The sequence below is a fragment of the Pseudopipra pipra genome, chromosome 12 (genome assembly GCF_036250125.1).
Source record: "Pseudopipra pipra isolate bDixPip1 chromosome 12, bDixPip1.hap1, whole genome shotgun sequence".
Classification (NCBI taxonomy): Eukaryota; Metazoa; Chordata; class Aves; order Passeriformes; family Pipridae; genus Pseudopipra; species Pseudopipra pipra.
The window spans coordinates 2,710,134-2,729,685 of record NC_087560.1 but is presented as its reverse complement, the minus strand read 5'-3'; the positions used below and the strand labels follow the sequence as shown (position 1 = coordinate 2,729,685).

The 19,552-nt window shown below is 45.0% G+C and overlaps 2 protein-coding genes across 6 annotated transcripts in view; both read left to right on the top strand.

Moving 5' to 3' along the window:
* Positions 1 to 8,922, top strand: part of TBC1D2B (TBC1 domain family member 2B) — a 32,447-nt gene extending 23,525 nt beyond the window's left edge. For all 3 annotated transcript variants that reach the window (XM_064668394.1, XM_064668393.1, XM_064668395.1), the window contains exons 10-13: positions 215 to 332; positions 997 to 1,182; positions 2,485 to 2,606; positions 5,041 to 8,922. In XM_064668394.1, the coding sequence (XP_064524464.1) occupies positions 215 to 332; positions 997 to 1,182; positions 2,485 to 2,606; positions 5,041 to 5,236 (622 nt within the window). In that variant the 3' untranslated portion in view covers positions 5,237 to 8,922. The remainder of the gene's footprint in view (positions 1 to 214; positions 333 to 996; positions 1,183 to 2,484; positions 2,607 to 5,040) is intronic.
* A 3,408-nt stretch (positions 8,923 to 12,330) lies between these two features.
* DAPK2 (death associated protein kinase 2) overlaps positions 12,331 to 19,552 on the top strand; it is a 42,498-nt gene continuing 35,276 nt past the window's right edge. The window contains exons 1-3 of one of the 3 annotated variants that reach the window (XM_064668410.1): positions 12,331 to 12,928; positions 18,706 to 18,797; positions 18,974 to 19,070. In XM_064668410.1, the coding sequence (XP_064524480.1) occupies positions 19,009 to 19,070 (62 nt within the window). In that variant the 5' untranslated portion in view covers positions 12,331 to 12,928; positions 18,706 to 18,797; positions 18,974 to 19,008. Of the gene's footprint in view, positions 12,929 to 17,408; positions 17,529 to 18,705; positions 18,798 to 18,973; positions 19,071 to 19,552 lie in introns of all 3 variants that reach the window. The other 2 variants (XM_064668408.1, XM_064668409.1) reach the window with 2 other exon arrangements.

Genomic DNA, 19,552 nt, shown 5'->3' with positions numbered 1-19,552 from the left:
TCACTTAGCTCTTGCCTTTATCTGATTTCTTATTTAGCTGAATAAAAACACTTGGTGTGGCTGAGAAGGCCCCATCTGAAACTTCAGTAACAGTGTTGCTGTTTAGTGCTCTCCTGATCTACCTCAGCTGAACAAAACCACTTTATTGTAATGGTTCTTAATATAGTTTGTGATGCTATAAGAATCTTTTTCTTCAAATAAACCCTATTTTCAGGCTGGTGGCAATTGCACTTCTGTACTTGGAACAGGAAGATGCTTTTTGGTGTCTGGTAACAATAGTGGAAGTTTTCATGCCTCGTGATTATTATACGAAGACACTGCTGGGATCCCAGGTATGTGCTCTGCTCCTGGGAACTGCAGCCAGGCAAAAGCTTTCCTTTGCAACTGGCTGACAGGCCTTCCTGGGGTGTCTTGAGTTGCCAGGGGTGGGGTCCAGGCACCAGGGCCCTTGTTTGGACAAGGGCTTGACACTGAAATAATTGTTCAGTGCCCTGCTTGCAGCTCCAGCCTTAACCCCGCTTCTCATTACTGGCTTTACAGCTTGGAGTGGATTTATCCTTCCTTTCCTCAGGTCTGGGGGGATGGTTATGGGCCCTGAAGGAGCATTTTGCAGTCCTGGGAGCAGTCTGTGCTGTGGCACTGCTCTGCCTCCAGGTGCTGCCCTGTGCAGGCTGCCTTCTCCATCCACATCTCTCCCAGCACATTCAGTGCTCCTGCAGCAGTGCACCCCTGGTGACCTGCCATGGACACACCCTCTGTGTGTGAGGAGCCCTTGGGACAGGGGCTGGCTGGAGAAGCTGGCAGTGTGTCAGCAAGGGGGGTGTGCATGGGGATGGCTCTGTATTTGGGTGGGTATAGCCTGGAATTGTTATCTGGACACTCCTGGGTTTCCTGGTTACCTCTTGAAAAACTTGCACTTACAGGATAGTGACAGCCCTACTTGGAATGACTGCTGGAAAATTAGGAGCAATAATAACCTGTTTGTCATCTGTTCAGGTTGATCAGCGGGTTTTCAAGGACTTGATGAGTGAGAAGCTGCCCCGACTTCACGCTCACTTTGAGCAGTACAAGGTGGATTACACCCTGATCACCTTCAACTGGTTCCTGGTGGTGTTTGTGGACAGCGTGGTCAGCGACATCCTTTTCAAAATCTGGGACTCCTTCCTCTATGAGGGACCAAAGGTGAGCTGAAGGAGCTGAGATTGTTCATTTGTTACCTGAGAAAAACCACTCTGCTGTTACTGAGCACAGGGGGGAGGAAGGTGGTTTCACAAGAATCCTGTCACTTAAAATCACTGGTAGGAAAAAAAAAACAAAGGAGGAAATGTGCATAAATAACCAGTCAAAGCATTTTCCATTTTATCTGTGCTCTGCAAGTTAAGGGGTTGAGTTACATGGAAGAATTTTAAATGCAAGTATTTTCCTTTTGCCACCACCTTTTTTTTCCCCTTTGAAAAATAAAAGTCCAGGCAGTGCTGTTTATTTCTATGTGCAGCTGTCAATGAGTTTCAAGTAATTATATCAAGGTGAGAGCTACTCTTATAAAAAAGGAAGATGAGGTGATGGAGGCAGAAGTTAGAAGTATTGAAAAGATGTAAAAATTACTTGTAACCAAGAGCTGATTTTTAGCTTTTCTCTGCAGCAAATATTTGTTTTTCTCTGCAGACATTTGAAGCACAAATGACAAACAGTGACTGTGTCATAAATTAAGGGGGGATTTGAAAGAATTTTCATTCTTCTAAAATTGCAGTGAAATAAAATCAGTGTGGGGGAAAAAAAGTTATTGGTTTCAAACACTGAAGTAGATTTTGTAGGCAACTGGAGAGAACAGGTGAGTTATAAAGTAAGACAAACTGTGTTTGAGGTGATTTCTCGCTGGCCTTGGTTGGGCATTTGAACACAGAGTGGTTGGCTGTTCATTCACATCAGTTAAACATCTTGGCAATTTGTGAATGCAGCCAGGCACAGACTGGCAAAGTTCAGAACTTACCAAAGCAAAGGGAAATAATGCTGCTTCCAGCTCATGCCAATGGTGATGGACAAACTGGTACCAGAAATTCCTTCAGCATCAGGTCCCCAGTGTGCTGGGAAAATTCAAGGCCTTGGAAAAGAAGCTGTTTAAAAATCAAAACTTAAATTTAGCTGTGAAGTAACTTAATAAATGCATTGAATAGGCCCAGCAGTCTGGGTGCTACAACTGAATTTGGAACTAAAAGTGTCCAAGAATTTGAATCTCTGAACTGAGCCTTGTGTTCTGGATGGGTCTGTGGGACAGCTGGCCTTGGGTACAGCCACAACAGAAGTGTTTGGCAGCTTTTGGAAATGGGGCTGGGCCAGAGAAGGGGGGGGAGAGAGGGAGGTCTGATTAGAGAGCTCATGTGTAGCCTCTGTGAGAGTAACCCTTCTCCTTGGAGTTTATCAGGATGATAATGAGAGCTGGTGCATTCTGTACTTACAAATCCTGGATACTGGGTGTTTTCTCAGGTAATATTCCGATTTGCCCTGGCACTTTTTAAATACCAAGAAGAGGAAATCTTAAAGCTGCAGGATTCCATGTCCATCTTCAAGTACCTTCGCTACTTCACACGCAACATACTCGATGCCAGGTGGGGAACTCGCACTGTGTGTCCTTGCAAGACTTGTAGTGGGGCATGGGAGAAGTGAGGGGGGTTGTTTTGGTTTTATCTAGGTCCTAAATCAGGTGTAAAGCAACTAGAGATGCAGCTGACTGCCAAGATTTGCCATGAGCACTTAGATCTGGCAGAAGTGATGAATGCTGATCTGGTAACTGTGAGGTGTGGTGGAGGTTACCTGGTTTGGCTGTAGTGCCAGGGTAGCAACACTTGAGAATTCCAGCCACAGGTGAAGTCTCCCCCTGCATTGCAGACACTATTTCTGCTAGCAAAGTGTTTTATGGTAGATAAAACCACGTCCTGGCTCAGGTGTTAAAAATGTGAGCCATGTCCTACAAGGCTTAGATCTGTACATCATTCAATGTATAGGCTACTGCCACTGGCTCCAGCTGATTCTGAGATATACTTGGAAGCAGAGAATAAACATGAATTAGATACTTTTCTGTTCTTCAGTCCTTACAGTTTGTAAATCAGGGTCTGGTGTTTTTAGGTTCCTGGTTTCAAGACTGTAGAGCAGCAGATTAATCTTAAAAAGTCATTGGGGTTGGTTTAATGTCTGAAAATATTCAGGACATATATTGAAGCTCACTGATTTTCAATTTAGTGCAAAATCATATATTGAAATCTGAGGTGGTTTTTTTACTGTAATAAATTCCACATAAACTTAGGCTTCTACTTTGAATTCTGCTGGAAGAGCTGTTTAATATTTTTACTTCCTGTGTTTGTTTTGACTGGAGAGAAGTTAAAACTCAATAATCTTACTCTGTGCTTGAAAAGGATTCCTGGGACTGATGCAGAGAGAAAAAAATGAAATCTTTTTAACCTAATTTGAACAAAATTCTGATATTTAATCAGAGGTGAAGGTTTCGGTTTCCATTCCTTTTCTGCTTCTGGAAATGATGTCTTGGTTCTCTTGTCTAAACTTTCTGGTGTGGAAATAACTGATTTTAAAGGCTTCTAATATTGCTGTTAACAAAATGAGCTGATGGGGTATCACTGGCAGATGGGGAGTTCAAGCAAGGACAGCATTCAGTGCATCAAAGATATTTACAATACAAATATGCTCTGTAAGCCTCTGCTTACAGATTTAAAAGTGGGAGTTGCAAGCAGTGGTGCAGTGCCACCTAGGGAATAAGGATTTGCTGGGACTGACAAGCCATGATTCCAGCTGCCTGGTTTCTCCTTTTTTACATTTGTACAAGTTTTACAGCATCAAAATTTGGACAGTACAAAAGCATGTAGAACAATGTCTTTCCTGATAAGGACCAAAAGTCATGGTGTAGAGGAAAAGTTCAGAAATATTCTTTTAATAGAATTCATGGGTGTCCTGGTTGGGTTAAAAATCTTTTCGCAGAGAATTTTTAAGTTCAAACTCTCTAGTAAAGAAATGTATCTACAAACATGTGCATGAGTATATTCTGGGCTGTAGAGTGTCATAGTTAGGTTTTTCTACAGGTACAAGTTGTGTTCCATGGCATGCTGTGTGCAGGTAGAGAAGCTGTTGGAATATGTTCTGTGTAGAAATAGCAGGAAATCATTCTGGTTCACTCAAAAATACAAAACTAGCCTTAAATAAACTGTCCAAATAAGTTTTCCTAATATTTGGGTTCATCTGATAATTCAAGTAGAATAAATTAAATATTCCAATTCCCCTTTTTTCCTTAGTAAACAGTGAGATATTTTTAGGTGTAGATCAGCAGCAATGATGTAGTTAACTCTGTCTTTGGGCTGATTGGTCAGTTGCTGGGTGTGCTGTGACTGAAGGATGTGGTGCAGCATCACTCTGGGAGGGGGCTGGACCCTCTGGGGTGCTTTGCTGTGCCCTGAGGAGCTTGGCTTGGCACCAGCTCAGAGATCTCTATGCTCCAGCAGCAAAAGCCCAGAGCTTCCTTGCTGTATCAGTTTGGCTTGGACATGTTCTGTGTTCTCCTGGGCTGCATTTGTGTCATCCCAGGCTTTATTGGTCTCCTCGTTGTCAGGTTGTCTTGGTTAACTGGAGAGCTGACTGGTTTGGGGTTGAAGGGGCTTCAGTGGGTTATGTGGAGGAAGTTATCCAACCTACAGTGGGGTAACTGGGTGTACCAAGTGTTGAGTGGAGCCAGGGGAGCTCTGATTATCCCAGCTCATGTCTTCTGATCGGTGCTGTCAAGGCTGTGATCTCTGTAGCATTACACAGAGTTTGCTTTGTGAACTCCTGAGCATTTGATAACACTTCGTTGCTTGAAATAACCTTAAAATGGAGTGCTTTGTAGAAATTTCTGGCAATCCTGATAACATCTGAGACCTGTTGAGTGTGAGAGACCAGAGATGTGCCGTGCAATAAGAACTGATAGGGATGAAGTTCAAAAGTGGTTTTAAAAAGCACCAACCGCGGCTGATTGTCTTGTAACGTTGTGTAACCTTCCAGGAAGCTGACTGCTATTGCCTTTGGAGACCTGAACCCCTTTCCCTTACGGCAGATCAGGAACAGGAGGACCTACCACCTGGAGAAGGTGCGCCTGGAGCTGACGGAGCTCGAGGCCATCCGCGAGGATTTCCTGCGGGAGCGGGAGACGTGCGTGGAGAAAAGGGACCTCATTAGCGACGACGAGGAGGACAGCTGAGACTGCCCGCCAGAAACTGTCCTCGGGGAGCGAGACCAAAGGGAGGGAACCTCCAAAACACTTTATTCCCCCTGCCAAACAGAATGTAACCGAGTTGCTTTTGGAAATGTGCAGGACAGATTTCCAAACCCCAGCACTTTCAGCAGTAGCGCTTTGTGTGGAGGCCAAACACTTCTGTTTACATTGATGTTCATGGAGTCCTTTGTAGAGCACTTAATACCTGTCTCAGTTCAGGCAATCAGCTGAACTGCCAGTTGGTTTTTCCCCCCAGTGCACCCTCAATGTCTGCCTGTGAAACCAGAGTGAGAGAAGTCCCTGCTCTGTTTACTGCCCTCCTTGCCATTCTGTGTGGTTTTGGTGTAGTCCTGGTTTTTTGTAGTGCAGGTTCAATGTGAGAGGACATCATATTTTTTGGTCTCAGATTGGCCCAATTTAGCTATTCCTGAGGTCACTAACTAGAAAGGTATGGAGTGAAGCACAGGAAGAACTTTTACATTCCTTTGTCTTTTCCTGAAGTGACATGAAATGGATCTCCAAACAGAACACTTGAATATTTGTTCTCTAAAGGAAAGCTGAAACAAGTACCTATTTACCACTGAATGTTCAGTGATATCAAACATCATTTATGCTTTTCAGGGCAGCTGTGTTGATAAAGATTCTCATTAATGCCAAGGGGTTTACAGATCAAATTCTGTTTAGAGCATTTTATTTCCATTCATTTTTTTGATTGCAATGTTTCAAAAAAGGTCACAACCAAACTTCAGATATCGTGGAAGAATGGAGCTTGTCACAGGAGTACCATGCTTTAGTAGGTAATTATTTGTGTATCTATTGAAGGTTTGTTTTGTTATGGTTTGTTTCTTTTTTTTTTTTTTCTTTTAATACTTCTTCCTGTTTAGGACTTAAGGTGAAGTCTTACTCTTTAAGAAGAAACAGTGTTCTTTTTGCATGACTGCAGACCTGTTGTACAATAATGGTAGCTGTTATCAATCAGTCAATCAGAGGAGCTGAAAGGTCACGAATTGAAGATCCTTTTCCAACAGAAAAATGCAATATTCTCTTCTGTGCTCAGCTTTACTGTGGGTGTTGGATGCACATCCTGCAAGACAGCTGTAAGGAGACGCCTGGGGGTTGAGCTGCAGTGTTTCTGCTGTGACTGGAGGCTGCTCTTTCTCATTTCATGACTAGAAGTTCTGAGGATGAGGAGGGTGGCCTTGCTGGCTACTCTCTGGACTTTGCAGTGTTTTTTCTTAAACTGTTATATCTTCAGGCTGTTGGATTAACTTAAATGTTGTGTCATGGTAAATCCAGGATTCAAATACTAGGCAGCAAATCACGCAGCTCTGGGGAAGTGGTTAATTGGCACAAAACCAAAATGAGTAATTGGGAAGAGTCAAGTGCATCCAGCTTTTATTTCTTGTGTTTTGTTTTTCTGAGATGTAGCTAGTGCTTTATTGGGTATAATCATGTAATCATTTATAAGCATAAGTGTGTGTGCAGAGAGAAATCCTGCTTTTGGTTCATGGCACTTTTTTTTTTTATTTTATTTTAGAGAATTTAGTTGTAGCCTTCTCCAAGTAAGCATATTATAAGTCAGTTTATCTGGAGGGGAAGTATTTAATCAGAGGTGAAGTTGTAACTTAGAGAACTACTTTTGATATAAAATATGCTTCCTATATGACAAAATTTTTACTTAGCCAGCAAATCATTGCCAATGAGGGACCCATGGTGTGATCATCTTGATTTGTATGTTCTTTATCTTCTAAAATGTCCCCTGCCTTGTCTATTGCAAGTAGTAGTTTGGGGTTTTTTTTAAAGTCCCTAGTTAGTCTTGGTTGTGTCCTGGAGTTTGTCAGGCAGGGTTTTGATATTACTGCATGTACTGTATTCTTTTTCTACTTACAATCAGTATTTGAATACAAAAATGGGACCAGGTTTTCTAATTTTCTAGTTATGCTGTCTTGGTTTTGAAAGAGCTGGTCTCTAAATCAATCTGTCATGTTGGCTTTTTTCTTGTTTATTTGCTTTAATGTTTTCAAGTGTTAAAGTTGTGGGTTTTTTTTTCCTAAGCTGAAGATCTTTCTTTCAGTGGCCACTATTGAGATACTAAGGTGAAGAACTTAAAGTATGTACCTACCCTGTTTCTACAATCTGCTATTCTTTGGGTTTGAGTCTTCACTATGAACTAGTCCTATGACTTTAGGAGATGTTTCCAGACCGATTCCATTGAAGTCTTTAGGTTGTGAGGATAAAACTAACCATAGGGCAGCTGTTCAGGAAGTTCTCAGCTGAGAAAACAGGACCTGTTACAAGACCACTCTTTTGTTCCAGTTGTGCTGGTGGTTAAATTTGTGTGTGCCTGTGTTGTGTGTTTCATTATATAAGTTGTTACCCAGTTGTACAGTAAAAATAAGTAGCTGTTTCTTCTGCCAGGGTGTGACTCCAATCCATGAATGTAGGAACCTTGTGCAAGTCAAGTTGTCTCCAGGTTTTTTGTCACCTTGCAAATATGAAATAAGTCGATGCTGTTATGCTCAAGTTCCAAACAAGCTGTTGGCTTCATTTTGTTAAGCCTCTTAACTGATTCAGTGGTGAGTTAAAAGGTCAAAAAGTTGCAGAGGCATCTAAGCTCTGGCCACTAGAAGTCTTCAGGGAGCAGAAATGAGAAGCAGGCAGCAGGAAGCGCCCTCAGGGGCAGCTTGCCCTGCTTGCTGTTGCAAATGTCTTAAGGTGACTTGGTTTTTTAGTGGTAACTTTGAAGAGCAGTAACTCCTTAGGGACATGCAGGACACTCAGGCAGTACTGACACTGATGGAACCAAGCCAAAATCCAGAGTGACTCAGGGTCTGCAGAAGCTGCAGTGCAGAGATACCCAGAGTGTGTGCTTGGGTGGGAGCTTGTGAAGTGGTGCCTGAGGGTTGAACACTCCTGCCAGCCAGCTGGGAGCAGATTGAGCTGTCAATGCAAATAAAGACTGCCAAGATGATTTTTTTAACTTGAAGGTGATGCACATATGTGCCAAGAGTTCCTTATGCATGGTTCCCACAATATGTGATGTAAACCAAACCACTAAGTTGCATCTTGCAGAATATTCTTCCATCTCCTTACACGTGTGCAAAGCTTCCCAGTGCAACTTCTGGTTACCTGTTTAAAATGTTGTATTACCTTCTGTTAAACAGGCCGAAAATTGGGGCACTACACCTCTAGTTACTAGAACTGCACAGTATTTCAGCTCTACCTGCCTGTGGGTACAGGTGGTGTTATCATCCAGTGTTATCACATTGTTTGGTGGTGTTCTTTTTACCAGCTATGTAATCAGTAAAAAGGATTTTTTTGTTGCCCTTTAGGTGTCTTCTGTGAGAGGTTCTCCCCTTCCTCACAGCTTTTGTAACCATGGTAAGATATTTCAGCAGAAAGGGAGAGATTTTTTTTTTTTTCTTTCTGGAGACATCAGGATTGACTGAATGGTGTCAAATTTGCCAGAGTTGTATGTTCACTCATGTTTAACTGAGAAATGGAAAATGGATTAATTTAATGAAATTGTGTAGCAGTTTGTGACTGTTCCCTTAAGTGCCATGTCAGAAATCAGCAATATGCGGTACAAGAAATATGAATCACAAAACAGAAGTGATATTATCTTCATAAAGATCAATGTAAAGAAAAAAAATAAATTGTTTATTACTTTATAGCTTGCTTTTGTTCTTTTTTTTTTCCTTCCATAACAGATGAAAATGTCTGCAGGTGCAATCAGAACAAACCAGTAGCAGAGCTTGTATTTTTGTCTGATACTGTGATTTGAGAGAATCCAGTTGGGCTTTGAAGCTTGAAGATGTGAACTATAAACATGTTGCATGCAGGTGATGCTGACTGGGTCAACTTGGGATTGGTGTCCTTAGTTTTTTGGGAGAGGAGGGAAGGGAAGATGAAATAATCATGAGTGTTTGCAGGGAACACACTTTCTAGGAAACATGGATTTGTCTGATCTCTCCTGACACCAGAAGCCTCCCTTGGAGGCTCGGTACTGATGTTCTGCTAAAGGCTTTGCAGTCCAATGCATAATTTCAGCTGCTTTGAAAATTTAACCAAGTACTGAATTAATTTGGAAATCCTGTCCCAATGTCTGTCTTTCAGATATAACTTTTGCATTGTGGAGTTGCTTGATTCCCTTAAAGAGGCTATCAAGTACCTCAGCTACTTCTGATAGAAAACTTTAACAGCTAAAGGTTTGTGAGGGAGGAAAAAACAGGAGTTGACTTAACTTGGGTGTCCAAGCAGATCTTTAATGAGCAGAGGTGAATAATGCACTGTTCTTGTCCTCTGGCTCTGCTGCAGAATGGCAAGCTGTTACAGCAGGAGATATGGCACAGCTGGAAATCGGTTCAGGGGGGTTGCAAAACAGGATAGAGATCAGCAGTTGAGGCAGAACATGACTATGGCCTAAGGACCTCCTGTCCTGTATACTGCAAACTGAAGTCAGAAGTAAACAGAAAATTCTGGGAAGAGTGCACAGAGAGCAATGTCCTCACTTGGACACTCGGCACATTTAGCTTGAGCAGGTTGTGTTGCCCTTGCAGCTGCTGGGGCCTGCACAGAACAGCTGAGACTCCCATTTGCTCCTTGGGACTAAGCTTGAGACATCTGTTCTCAGTGGAATTGCAGTAAGGATGTGAGTGGGGCTTAGGCTCGTTCCTAAGCAATGCATAACTTAAGAGAGAGGATAAACGCAGTTGGCCTGCTCTGAACTGAGCCCCAACACCTGCAGAGCCTCACTGTGTTCTGGGTGCCTCAGAGGAGCAGAGCATGCACTGAACCTGCTGGTATTGCAGCATGTCAGGTGTTCATTCTGTGGGATTTTCAGGAGTGCTAAACATAGCTTCCTTATCTGCAGCCCCTTGACCTCAGCTGAAAGCAGAACCCTGTAGTGCTGAAGCTTTAGGAATTCCCACACAAGTACCTTCCCTCAGATAATGCAAAGGAAGGGTGTGCTCTGGCTTGGAAACTCCTTCCCTGCAAAAGAAGGTAAAAGGTTCAGTCACAAGGAAGTTAGAGTGGTGTTCTGTGCTGTAGGAGCCACACTTGCCTTCAGCTCAGTGATGCCCATCTGTGGTGCCAGCTTTTCAGAGGGTGAGAGCAGAAAGCAAAGCTCAGGACTGTACACGAGATGTGATTTTAAAAACCAAACAGTTACTTAATAAGTAACTATGCTCGACCCTAAATTAGTCTGGGGTGTTGTAAAAAGAAGTAAAGTAATTAAAACATCTGATACTAGAATATACCTGTTAAATGAAGAGGACTTTGGCCTTAATTAACATTCTGCCCTTGAGCAATTGCATCCTGCCTGCGTCCCTCAAATGCAGTGGATCTTTGGTGGGTACAAACCAGTCCCATTTTTGCAGTGAGCTGCCTCTAAGACTTCAGGTTTGTGCTAAGGAACAGACTCAGTGATGTCTTCAGGAACTGTGATTGGTGATTAAACTGTAAAATAAGCTATTTGCCTGTTTTAAGAAATGCAGGTGTTGTTTTTCTGCTGTTTGATCCTGGGACTCCCCCTTGGGAACATGAGGTACGGCCTTCCTTCTCCTTCACTTCCTAAAGGGGGCTGGTAAATGCATGGCTGCAGTGTTTGCTGGTGCTGCCTACTGGAAACACTACTCAGCTTTGAGTTTTCCTTTCTGTGCTTGTCCTGTATGCACATCAAGGCTTTCACCTTTGTTGCCAAAGATGTTACAGAGAGGTCTGAGTTAGTGTTGTAACGGTGAACAACTACAGAATAATTCAGGAGCTGCATCTTCCTGAGGCAGAACCTGTGCTTGGGCTTGCAAGCCCTATGGACGTGGCACCAGGGATGGGATTCAGTCTACCCTTGCTCTTGGAAACCTTGCAGGGCTGGCCAGCAAACAGGAAATTCAAATTGGGGTTATTCGGGGTCTAGGGAGAGCTTGTCCCAGTTTGAAGAGCAGTTGTGCTGTTTTGTTCCCTTCCTTGCAGCTGGGAGCAAACAAAGGAGGTGGCCTTCCTGCTGTGCCCTTTGCTCTGGGAATTTTTATAGGACGACTGCTATGACTTCCACATGATCATATCACATTGTAGAGCTAAAGGCGAGGAATGCAGTGTCTTTATTTCCCTTTCAGAGAATTCTGAATACTTCCACTGCCCTTTAAAACCTTTACTATTGCTTCCCTTTCCTGTTCTCAACCCTGTGTAATATCAGCTGCAGCCACTTTCCTTTTGGAATTGGGAGAGCTGGGTGGAACCCGTGGGCTGTGACCACTCCCAGGGCAGGCAAGCAGGGCATAGTTCATCCTCTTGACTTCAAACAAGTCTGAACCCAAGTTTCTTTTCAACTGTGATAATAAAAAGCACTGTCTTTAAGCACTTGCCTAGAACAAAATTATTTTTTAATTCATCTATCTTTGCATCTTCCTGCAAATGGAAACAGCCTTCCTAATTATGTATGGTAGGTTACCATAGCTTTGTGTTACATTAACCACAGGGAGAATTGGAAGTGAGGGCAACCTGGCACTTGTATTTGATTTTGAAGGTGTGAACAATCCCACATCATTCCTCATTAACAAATGATGGATATTAACTTGCCCAGAATAAATGTAAGGAGGCCAAACAGTATTTATTGCAATTACTGTCTGCCAAATAAAGAGGGAGAAAATCTAGTTTTACAGGTTTTGGGGATGTCTCTATGATAGGAGAGAGAGCCTATGAAGGATGTCATTGCTGGTAGCCAACACTTGGGGTGGGGCAGCTTGGAAAGCAGAGTGGCAGAGGGTTGTTGGGGTCGTGCACGTTAATGCAGCTTGAGGTGCACAGTGAGGACTGGGAACATGTCTTTATAGCACATTCTTTATATTGCTTTATATCACCATTCTTTATATCACAGCACTTTCTTGAACAAGCAGTGGGAATTTCACTGGGTGAGTTTCAGACCACACAATAACCAATCTAGGCTCCTATCAGAATACAGAACAAGGCTTATGCAACTTGCCTTATTTTCTTGGTATTGTTTTCGTGTATCTACCAAAGCACAGAAATCAGGTTCTACCTCTGCACTGTTCCCCGATCAGTCTGGGCGGGCTGTGCTGCTCTGGAACGCTTCGGACCGTTCCAGTGTGGTCTGTCCGCATCCCACCCGTGGGAATGCGGGGCTCTCACAGCCCCCCGGCACTGCTGCGGCCGCTCCAGGAGCCACGGACCGGGACACCCTCACCGCCGTGTCCCTGAGGATACCCCGGGCCCCAGGAGCCCCGGACCGGGACACACTCCCCGCCGTGACCCTGAGGATACCCCGGGCCCCAGGAGCCCCGGACCGGGACACACTCCCCGCCGTGTCCCTGAGGATACCCCGGGCCCCAGGAGCCACGGACCGGGACACACTCCCCGCCGTGTCCCTGAGGATACCCCGGGCCCGCCACCCCCGCGGGGCTGCCCTGGGCGGAGCGGGGGGCCGGGCCCTCCCTCTGCCCTCCCTCCTGCCCTCCCTCCTGCCCTCCCTCGCTCTCGGCACGGGGCGGGCGGCGGGCACGGCCCCCTCAGCCTGCTCTGGGCACAGCCTCCCTCCTCCGGCACGGCCCCCTCAGCCTGCTCCGGGCACAGCCTCCCTGCTCCGGGCACAGCCTCCCTGCTCCGGCACGGCCCCCTCAGGCTCCTGCCGGCCCCGACCCTCCCCGCCCGGCGGACGCGGTAAGTGGGCGCTTCCCCCCTCAGCCCCCTCTCCGTGTTCTCGCCGTGCGCTCCTTGCACCGAGCCGCCCTCACGCTGCTCCCGGTCCGTGTGCCGCGGTTCGGGGAGAGCCGAGGTGTCCGGCCGGGCGGTGGGTCCGTGCCGCGGGCCGGGCTGCCGGCGGTGCGGGCGCTGACCCCGCTCGCACGGCGTGTGCCGGCTCCTCCCGCAGCACCCCCTCGGTGAGCAGCTGCTGTTCGTCCTGGGCAGCTCCCCCCGGGCTGGGCAGCCCGGCCGTTCCACACACACCCCGTTACCTGTTGGCACCGCTCGGCCCGGCCGCGTTTCTGCCCGAAGCCTTTGGGGACAGTCGGTCCGGGGTTCGCACCTCAGCTCGCTGGCACCGTTCGGGCAGGGCCGTGCAACCCCATCGTGTTCATCCCCGAGTTCCTTCCTGCCTTTTCCCTCGCACAGCGTCCCTCGGGATGCGGTGGGTTTCTGTACACCTGCTCCTCTGGGGGTCCTGGAGCAGCAGCGCAGGGGGACAGGTTTGGCCTGGCCTGCATCCTTTTAGAGGACAGTCAGAAAGGAAGATGTGGATTAGAGGGTGGAAACGTGCGGCAATTGTTCCTGCTTTGGCTGCTCACCCGCCTCCCGCTGAGGACCGCGGTCGGAGCGCTCACCTGCTTGCCGTGTGGGGAAAAGCGCAACTCTGCCCCTTTGGAGAGGTGTTTGCTCTGAAACATCTGCAGGTTTCAGACCTTCCCGTGCTTTTTTATTTGCGAAAAACGTGCGATGGCAGAGGCGCCTTCGGGGCAGCGATGCGCCTTATCTCGGCGGTAATCCCTGCAGGCGCCTCGGGGGCGGGAGCGGGCAGTGCCCCGCGGTGCCAGCGCGCCGGGCATTGCGGGCTTCCCCTGCTCCCTGTCCCGGAGCTCGCACCGGGATCAGCGCTCAGGCACGCGAGGATCTGGGATCGCTTACAGCGCCAGCCCCGGCCCCTGGCTCTGCGCTGCGAGCTGGAATTAGCTGCAGAGCCGGCGCCTTTGGTACGTGTGCCTGAAGCTTGGAAATACAGCCCCGGGTCATTCAGCACACATGTAATTACTGCAGGGTAAATTTGGGATCCCTTGAGAGTCACTGGCAGGAGCTGTGGTTCCATAATGGGACTGAAGGCTCAGATGGTGGGTGTGTTTGGTGTCCGCTACAGACACGTAGGCAGTAATAACTGCCTCAGTTCTCTGACAGAAATGTTTAGGCTGCTGTTGTTTTCTGAGAGGAAAATATTTTGGTGAAAGTAAGAGTTTTGATGAAATTAATGTAATTTTTAACTGTGCTAGATTTATTTGAAAGCAAAGGGTAAAAACTACTTGGGTAGTTTGGGTTTGGGTTTTTTTCCTGTTGGATAAAAGAAAACAGAAGGAAATGTGAAAGAAGGAGTGAAAGTGAAAGAAGGGTGCAAGAGGAAAACACTTTAATTTTTATAAAAATCTGTTTTCTTTTAGCCCAGGGCACCAAAACTAGAAGACAATATAACTTTCATTTGTTTGGTGGGTTTGATTTTTTTTTTTTAATTTTTTATTTTTCCCCACCCAAATGATTAATTTAAAACAGTCCAGTTTTGATTCTAAACTCTTTTGGTAGTTTTTTCAGAATTATAAAACAGTTCAAAAGGGAAGTTGATACTTTGGTCTGTTGTTTTGTCATATAAAAACATGCCACGGGGATGGTTCTGAGGTTGGCAGAGGGTTTAGTTATTCAGCTCATGTCAGGTGTACTTGAGAAAGTAAGATGAGTCAGCTGTTACCTCGGTCACTTGAAACTGGTTTCCTTAGAGTAGAAGACACCCTAAAGGAAAAAAAGATCTAAAGCTGCTGGCAAGGCAAATGGTCCAACAGTTTTGGTCTCACCTCTGTTTTCTCTCATTCAGTGGTGGGTGGACACTTATCATGGTTTGAGGTGTATAGACCAGTCACTGATTGTCACATAATTTGGTAATGACCAGCTAATAACTTCCCAGTGCAGAGAAACCTTTATTAAAGGAGAGAAATAGAACCTACTTTCTTCTGCTCCTCCTAAGGCAGATTCCGTCACCCTCTACAGTAGAGTGGCTTTCAGTACATTAATTTGTCTTTTCACACAGCACAAGCTGCTCTAGAAAGGCACTTCTGTGCTGGAAGAAGAATGTCTGTACCCAGATACTGATAGGAAGGATGTGTTTAAATTTGTGTCTTAGATCACAATGGGAAACTGATTTCTTAGGGTAAAAAAGTTCCCATTTCATGGTACAGCAGAGTTTAGGAATGTGAAGAGATTAGGCAGGAGATGTTTCTGGTGCCTGAAACTGCCATCTCAGGGGCCTGTATTCTATTTCTGGCTTTGCTAGAGCTTTGTTACATGTCTGTAGGAAAATCATTTGCCCAGGGTAAGCAATGCTTTGCTGCCTTGGGGTATTTGGTTTGTGTAAACAAGAGTTGGACACAGCAGCAAAAGGTGAGATATTTCATACTTATATTAAACATTTACTGTACTATGGAGTGTCATTATGGAAACACAGCAATACAGATGCTGAGTAGAGACTGGCCTTGGTATGGAAATGCTCAGGAAAAAAAGTGGCTTGTTCTGTTTCCTGAATGTACAACTTTTTTGTCTGAGTGAGTCAAAGATGAATTGACCATCTCTAATTCATTTCTGCTTTCACTTATCACCATAAGTAAAATCACCACCTGACTAGAGGAAAAAAAAATAACGAAGGCTCTCATTCCTCCTTTGATGTTCTTGTGCTCTGTACTTGCAAATGGAGTCCAACAAAACTTGTAGTCTAAAAAAATCGTTGGAAGTGAAATCACCTTAATTTCCTGAGTTCAGTGTATAATATTTATGGAGTGTTATGTTCCTGCTGGTGAATGGCATTTTTATTTCGGGTGAATTTTAAGTGTGTGAAGGTTGTCTGTTGCTGGCCTATCCCCCTTGTGCTGTGTATTTGCTAATGGCAATTGTTTTGGGTCATCAAGTGTGTGATCTATTTTGGGCATCTGCTAACTGTGGCTGTTGGGTGAAAGCCAGGGAGGGATGTCTGTGGAAGGCAGGACTGGATAACGGGACTGATGGACGTGGCAAACACCAGCACACCAGAGGTGCCCCGGGGGGGCTGAACACTTTGCAGCAGTTTTGCCTTCAGCCTTCAAAAACAAGGCTCTAGGCTGAAAAGGGTGCCAGTTAAAAGATCAGTAAAAGGGATTAGAATTGTTTGGTTACCTTTGAGATAATATTGCATGAGTTCTATGCACCTGCAGAATTTGCTTTGTTCTTTGGAGGAGTGAACTTGTCAATCAAACATAAAAGTGACTGTGTTCCCAGAGGCATTTTGGGTGGGTTCCCCACTCTCAAAGCAATGTTTCTGACTTGCTCTTCTGAATGGCAGTGAACTCTCTCTGAAAACAATTAATTTTTAGGTGTGCTTGCATTAATGTTGTTTATAACCATGTACCTGGGATTCTGATGAGGGGAGTAGTCAGCCTGAGGGATTTACCATCTTTGGGCAAGTCTCAGCAGTGTCTCTTCATTCCTGGGCATTTTCCTGCACTGGACTTTTGCATGTGCTCAGAACTTAATTTTGCAGTTCAAGGTGAGCAAAAGGTTTGGGGTTTTCAGCAAGGCTTGGTATTGTCCTTCGTTTGCTTTTTTGAAGTCTGTGAGGGCTGAACTGGTTTTTCACCAACACCTCAGAAAATTCTGGTCTGGACAATTTTAAGCAGCATCAGACAAACTTAATAAGGAGCCAATAGCTCAGAAGTGTCCTCGTTCTTGTAAATGCTGCTAAAACATTTATTGAGTCTGGTTTCAAGCCCTGGGCAATATTGGTCAATGAGCTTTCTGTGAAATTATGAAAGATTGCTTGAAGAATACAGTAATTTGCATACAAAGTGCAGTTTATTTTCATTGAGAAGAAAAATAGACCTTTTTGTCCCAGGCATGAATGTGGCTTTGGGAAGGAAATTAATGAGCAGAGTAACAGAACAGCTCACCCAGCTTCGCCTTGACAAACTGAAAATACAGACAAAGGCAGAAAATGGCTGAGAAAGTACTGGGGTGGAAAGTGGAAGTGGAAAGAAATAACCCACGTTGTAACACATCATTCTCACCACTGACAAGTGTTGGTTTCTGCAGTGTATTTTAATGGTGTGATGGTTATTCTGGGCTTCAGTGTCACAACCAGTGTGGTTTGATGGAAACAGGTACCACTTCTCAGCCTGTGTGTTGTGTAATTAGTGCTCACTGCCTCATAAGGGGACATCTGATTTTGTTGATACCCCTTTACTTATTGCTACTGTTTTTTGAAAGAGTGAAAGTAATTCCCAACTCCTATCAATGTAAGCATTGATGTAGTAGCCCTTCTGCTTGAAATAAAGCAGTCGAATAATTTTCCCCCTAGGTTTTGCTAACATCAACCAAAAAATATATGTAGAAGCACTAAGAGACTATTTCTGTTCCTTTGAAGCAATAGAAGGAGCATATTTGGAAAAGAATTGAATTGATACTCAACATTCTACCCCGTGTTAGAAGTGAATGGTTTATAGAAAGGGTGGGGGCACACAAAGCAGCCAGTCCTTTTGCTGAGGTGAGTGCATGACAAAAAGTGGGTGCATTTTGGTGAGCTGTTGAATTTTTACAAAGTATTTGCTGCTTATGATATATGCTTTTGTCAGAGAAAAATCTTCAAATTATGTGCATTTCAAGTTGACAGGAATACTGCAATTGCTCTTTGGTGCTTAGCCCTGTTCTATAATGAGTCTGCTGATCTATCAAAACAGCTGAATCTTCTTGCAACACTGAGTTGAGCTTATTTCTAAAGGATCAAAATAGAGCTTTATTTTGTAGTGAACTATGCTTCACAGTTTGCCCCAGTGAGATGCCAACCACTGCTATTTAAAAACATGCAGGAGCTGTGTAGAAATATAGAACCTGGAAGTCCCCAGTGCATCTGAAGCAAGAAGCATCTGGGATTCATACAGAAAAGCACATTACATGGACAAGTACAGATATGGTGCTGAAGCCTAGAGATGTGTGAGAATAACTGCATGGCTCAGTGTAGTTAGATTTTGTCGTGATGCTTGGAGGCCTCACAGCTATTTTATGTGTTCTGATCTGAATGGTGGACGTTGTTTGGGCTGTTGGGGATGATGCCAGTGTTCATCTGCACAGGGAACACCAAACATGTCCTAACCCGACCGGTTATTCTGTTCAAATCTATTCTGTCCCCATAACTTGTGTTGCTGGGGAGGTGTGTCCCAAGCAATAATGGGATTTCTGATCATCTTCCCATCCCAAAGCAGCCCAGCATAATGCACTCACAGATGCTCAAATGCACCAAGGAGAGGCTTGTCTTTCCAGACCCCACCGGGCTTGTCAGCTTAAAAGATTGTGGTCAGGAAACAATTGCACAGACCACGCAGAGTAACAAGTGCTGCTTGTGTTCTCCTCATCTGAAACATCCAGTGGGTGGGGAAAGATGTGCTGAAAGCTCTGTAGATGGGGTCACAAAGCCTTTTCACAGCAGCAGCTCAGGTGTCTGCTGTCCTGCCTGTGTGCCCCAGGAGCCCTGCCTGACCTGAGCAAAAGGAAGCTCTGCCTGCTGCTCTCCCTGGCTCGGGATCTGCCTGCTGACACTTTATTGAAGGAGCCTGTAACGCTGATTCTCATGCTGGCTCTCTTTAGTGTAGTGTAGAGGCTTTATTGTCCATAAGTTTGTCAAATTATTAATTAATTGCTTTGCTTTCGTCACATTTGTGTTTCAGGGTGTGTTCTGTTCTTCTGGTTCAGTATGTGCTCAGGTACATCAGTGAGGGCCAGGAATCACCTTCACTTAAGGGTGCTCACCTCTTTCCAGGTTTGAACCCTCACTGTTTGGCTGAGACTGCTAAATTAATTATTTTGATTGCTCAGTGGTGACTTTGGCCATGAATGAGCTGCAGTGGATCCAAAGTGACTATACCAAAGTGTGTGTTACTGACACTTGGCCTCTTGGAAGACCCTAATGAATGTCACTCTTTATTAATATTCCAGCTGCATCACCTTTGAGCATCAATGAAAGACCAGGCATGGCTTTCTTCAAGCAGCAGCAGGTGGAGGACGTTTATGACATTGGGGAAGAGCTGGGAAGGTAAGGATGCACTGCTGACACCAGATGATTTTAACCACGGAGGATATTTGCCATGTATCTTCAAACTATGACTCTGCATGCTGGCCTAAATCAGTCACACTACACAACACAAACACAACCCCTGACCAAAACTGCACTTTGGATATTTTAGTTTTTTTTTAGTTGAAGTGTGCTAACTATGTTTCCTGTTTCTTTTTTTTGCAACTAGGACAACAACAGGTATGTTCACATTGTCTTTCTTAGATAGGTGTCTGTGTCTGTGCTGTAGGCTGAGTTCACCTGCCCGTTCCCTGAGCCAGCTGGGGAACAGGAACATCCCGTGCTGTTGTCACAGAGACAGCACTTGGTTTTGTCTGGCTCTGGCCAGCCCTGCTCAGCATTGTGACACAACACATCCATATCTGCCTGCAAAACGCTGTGCTTGTGTTCCTGAAAAGATTTACCTGTTGGGATTTCAGCTGGACTGGTTAATGCCTCTGTAT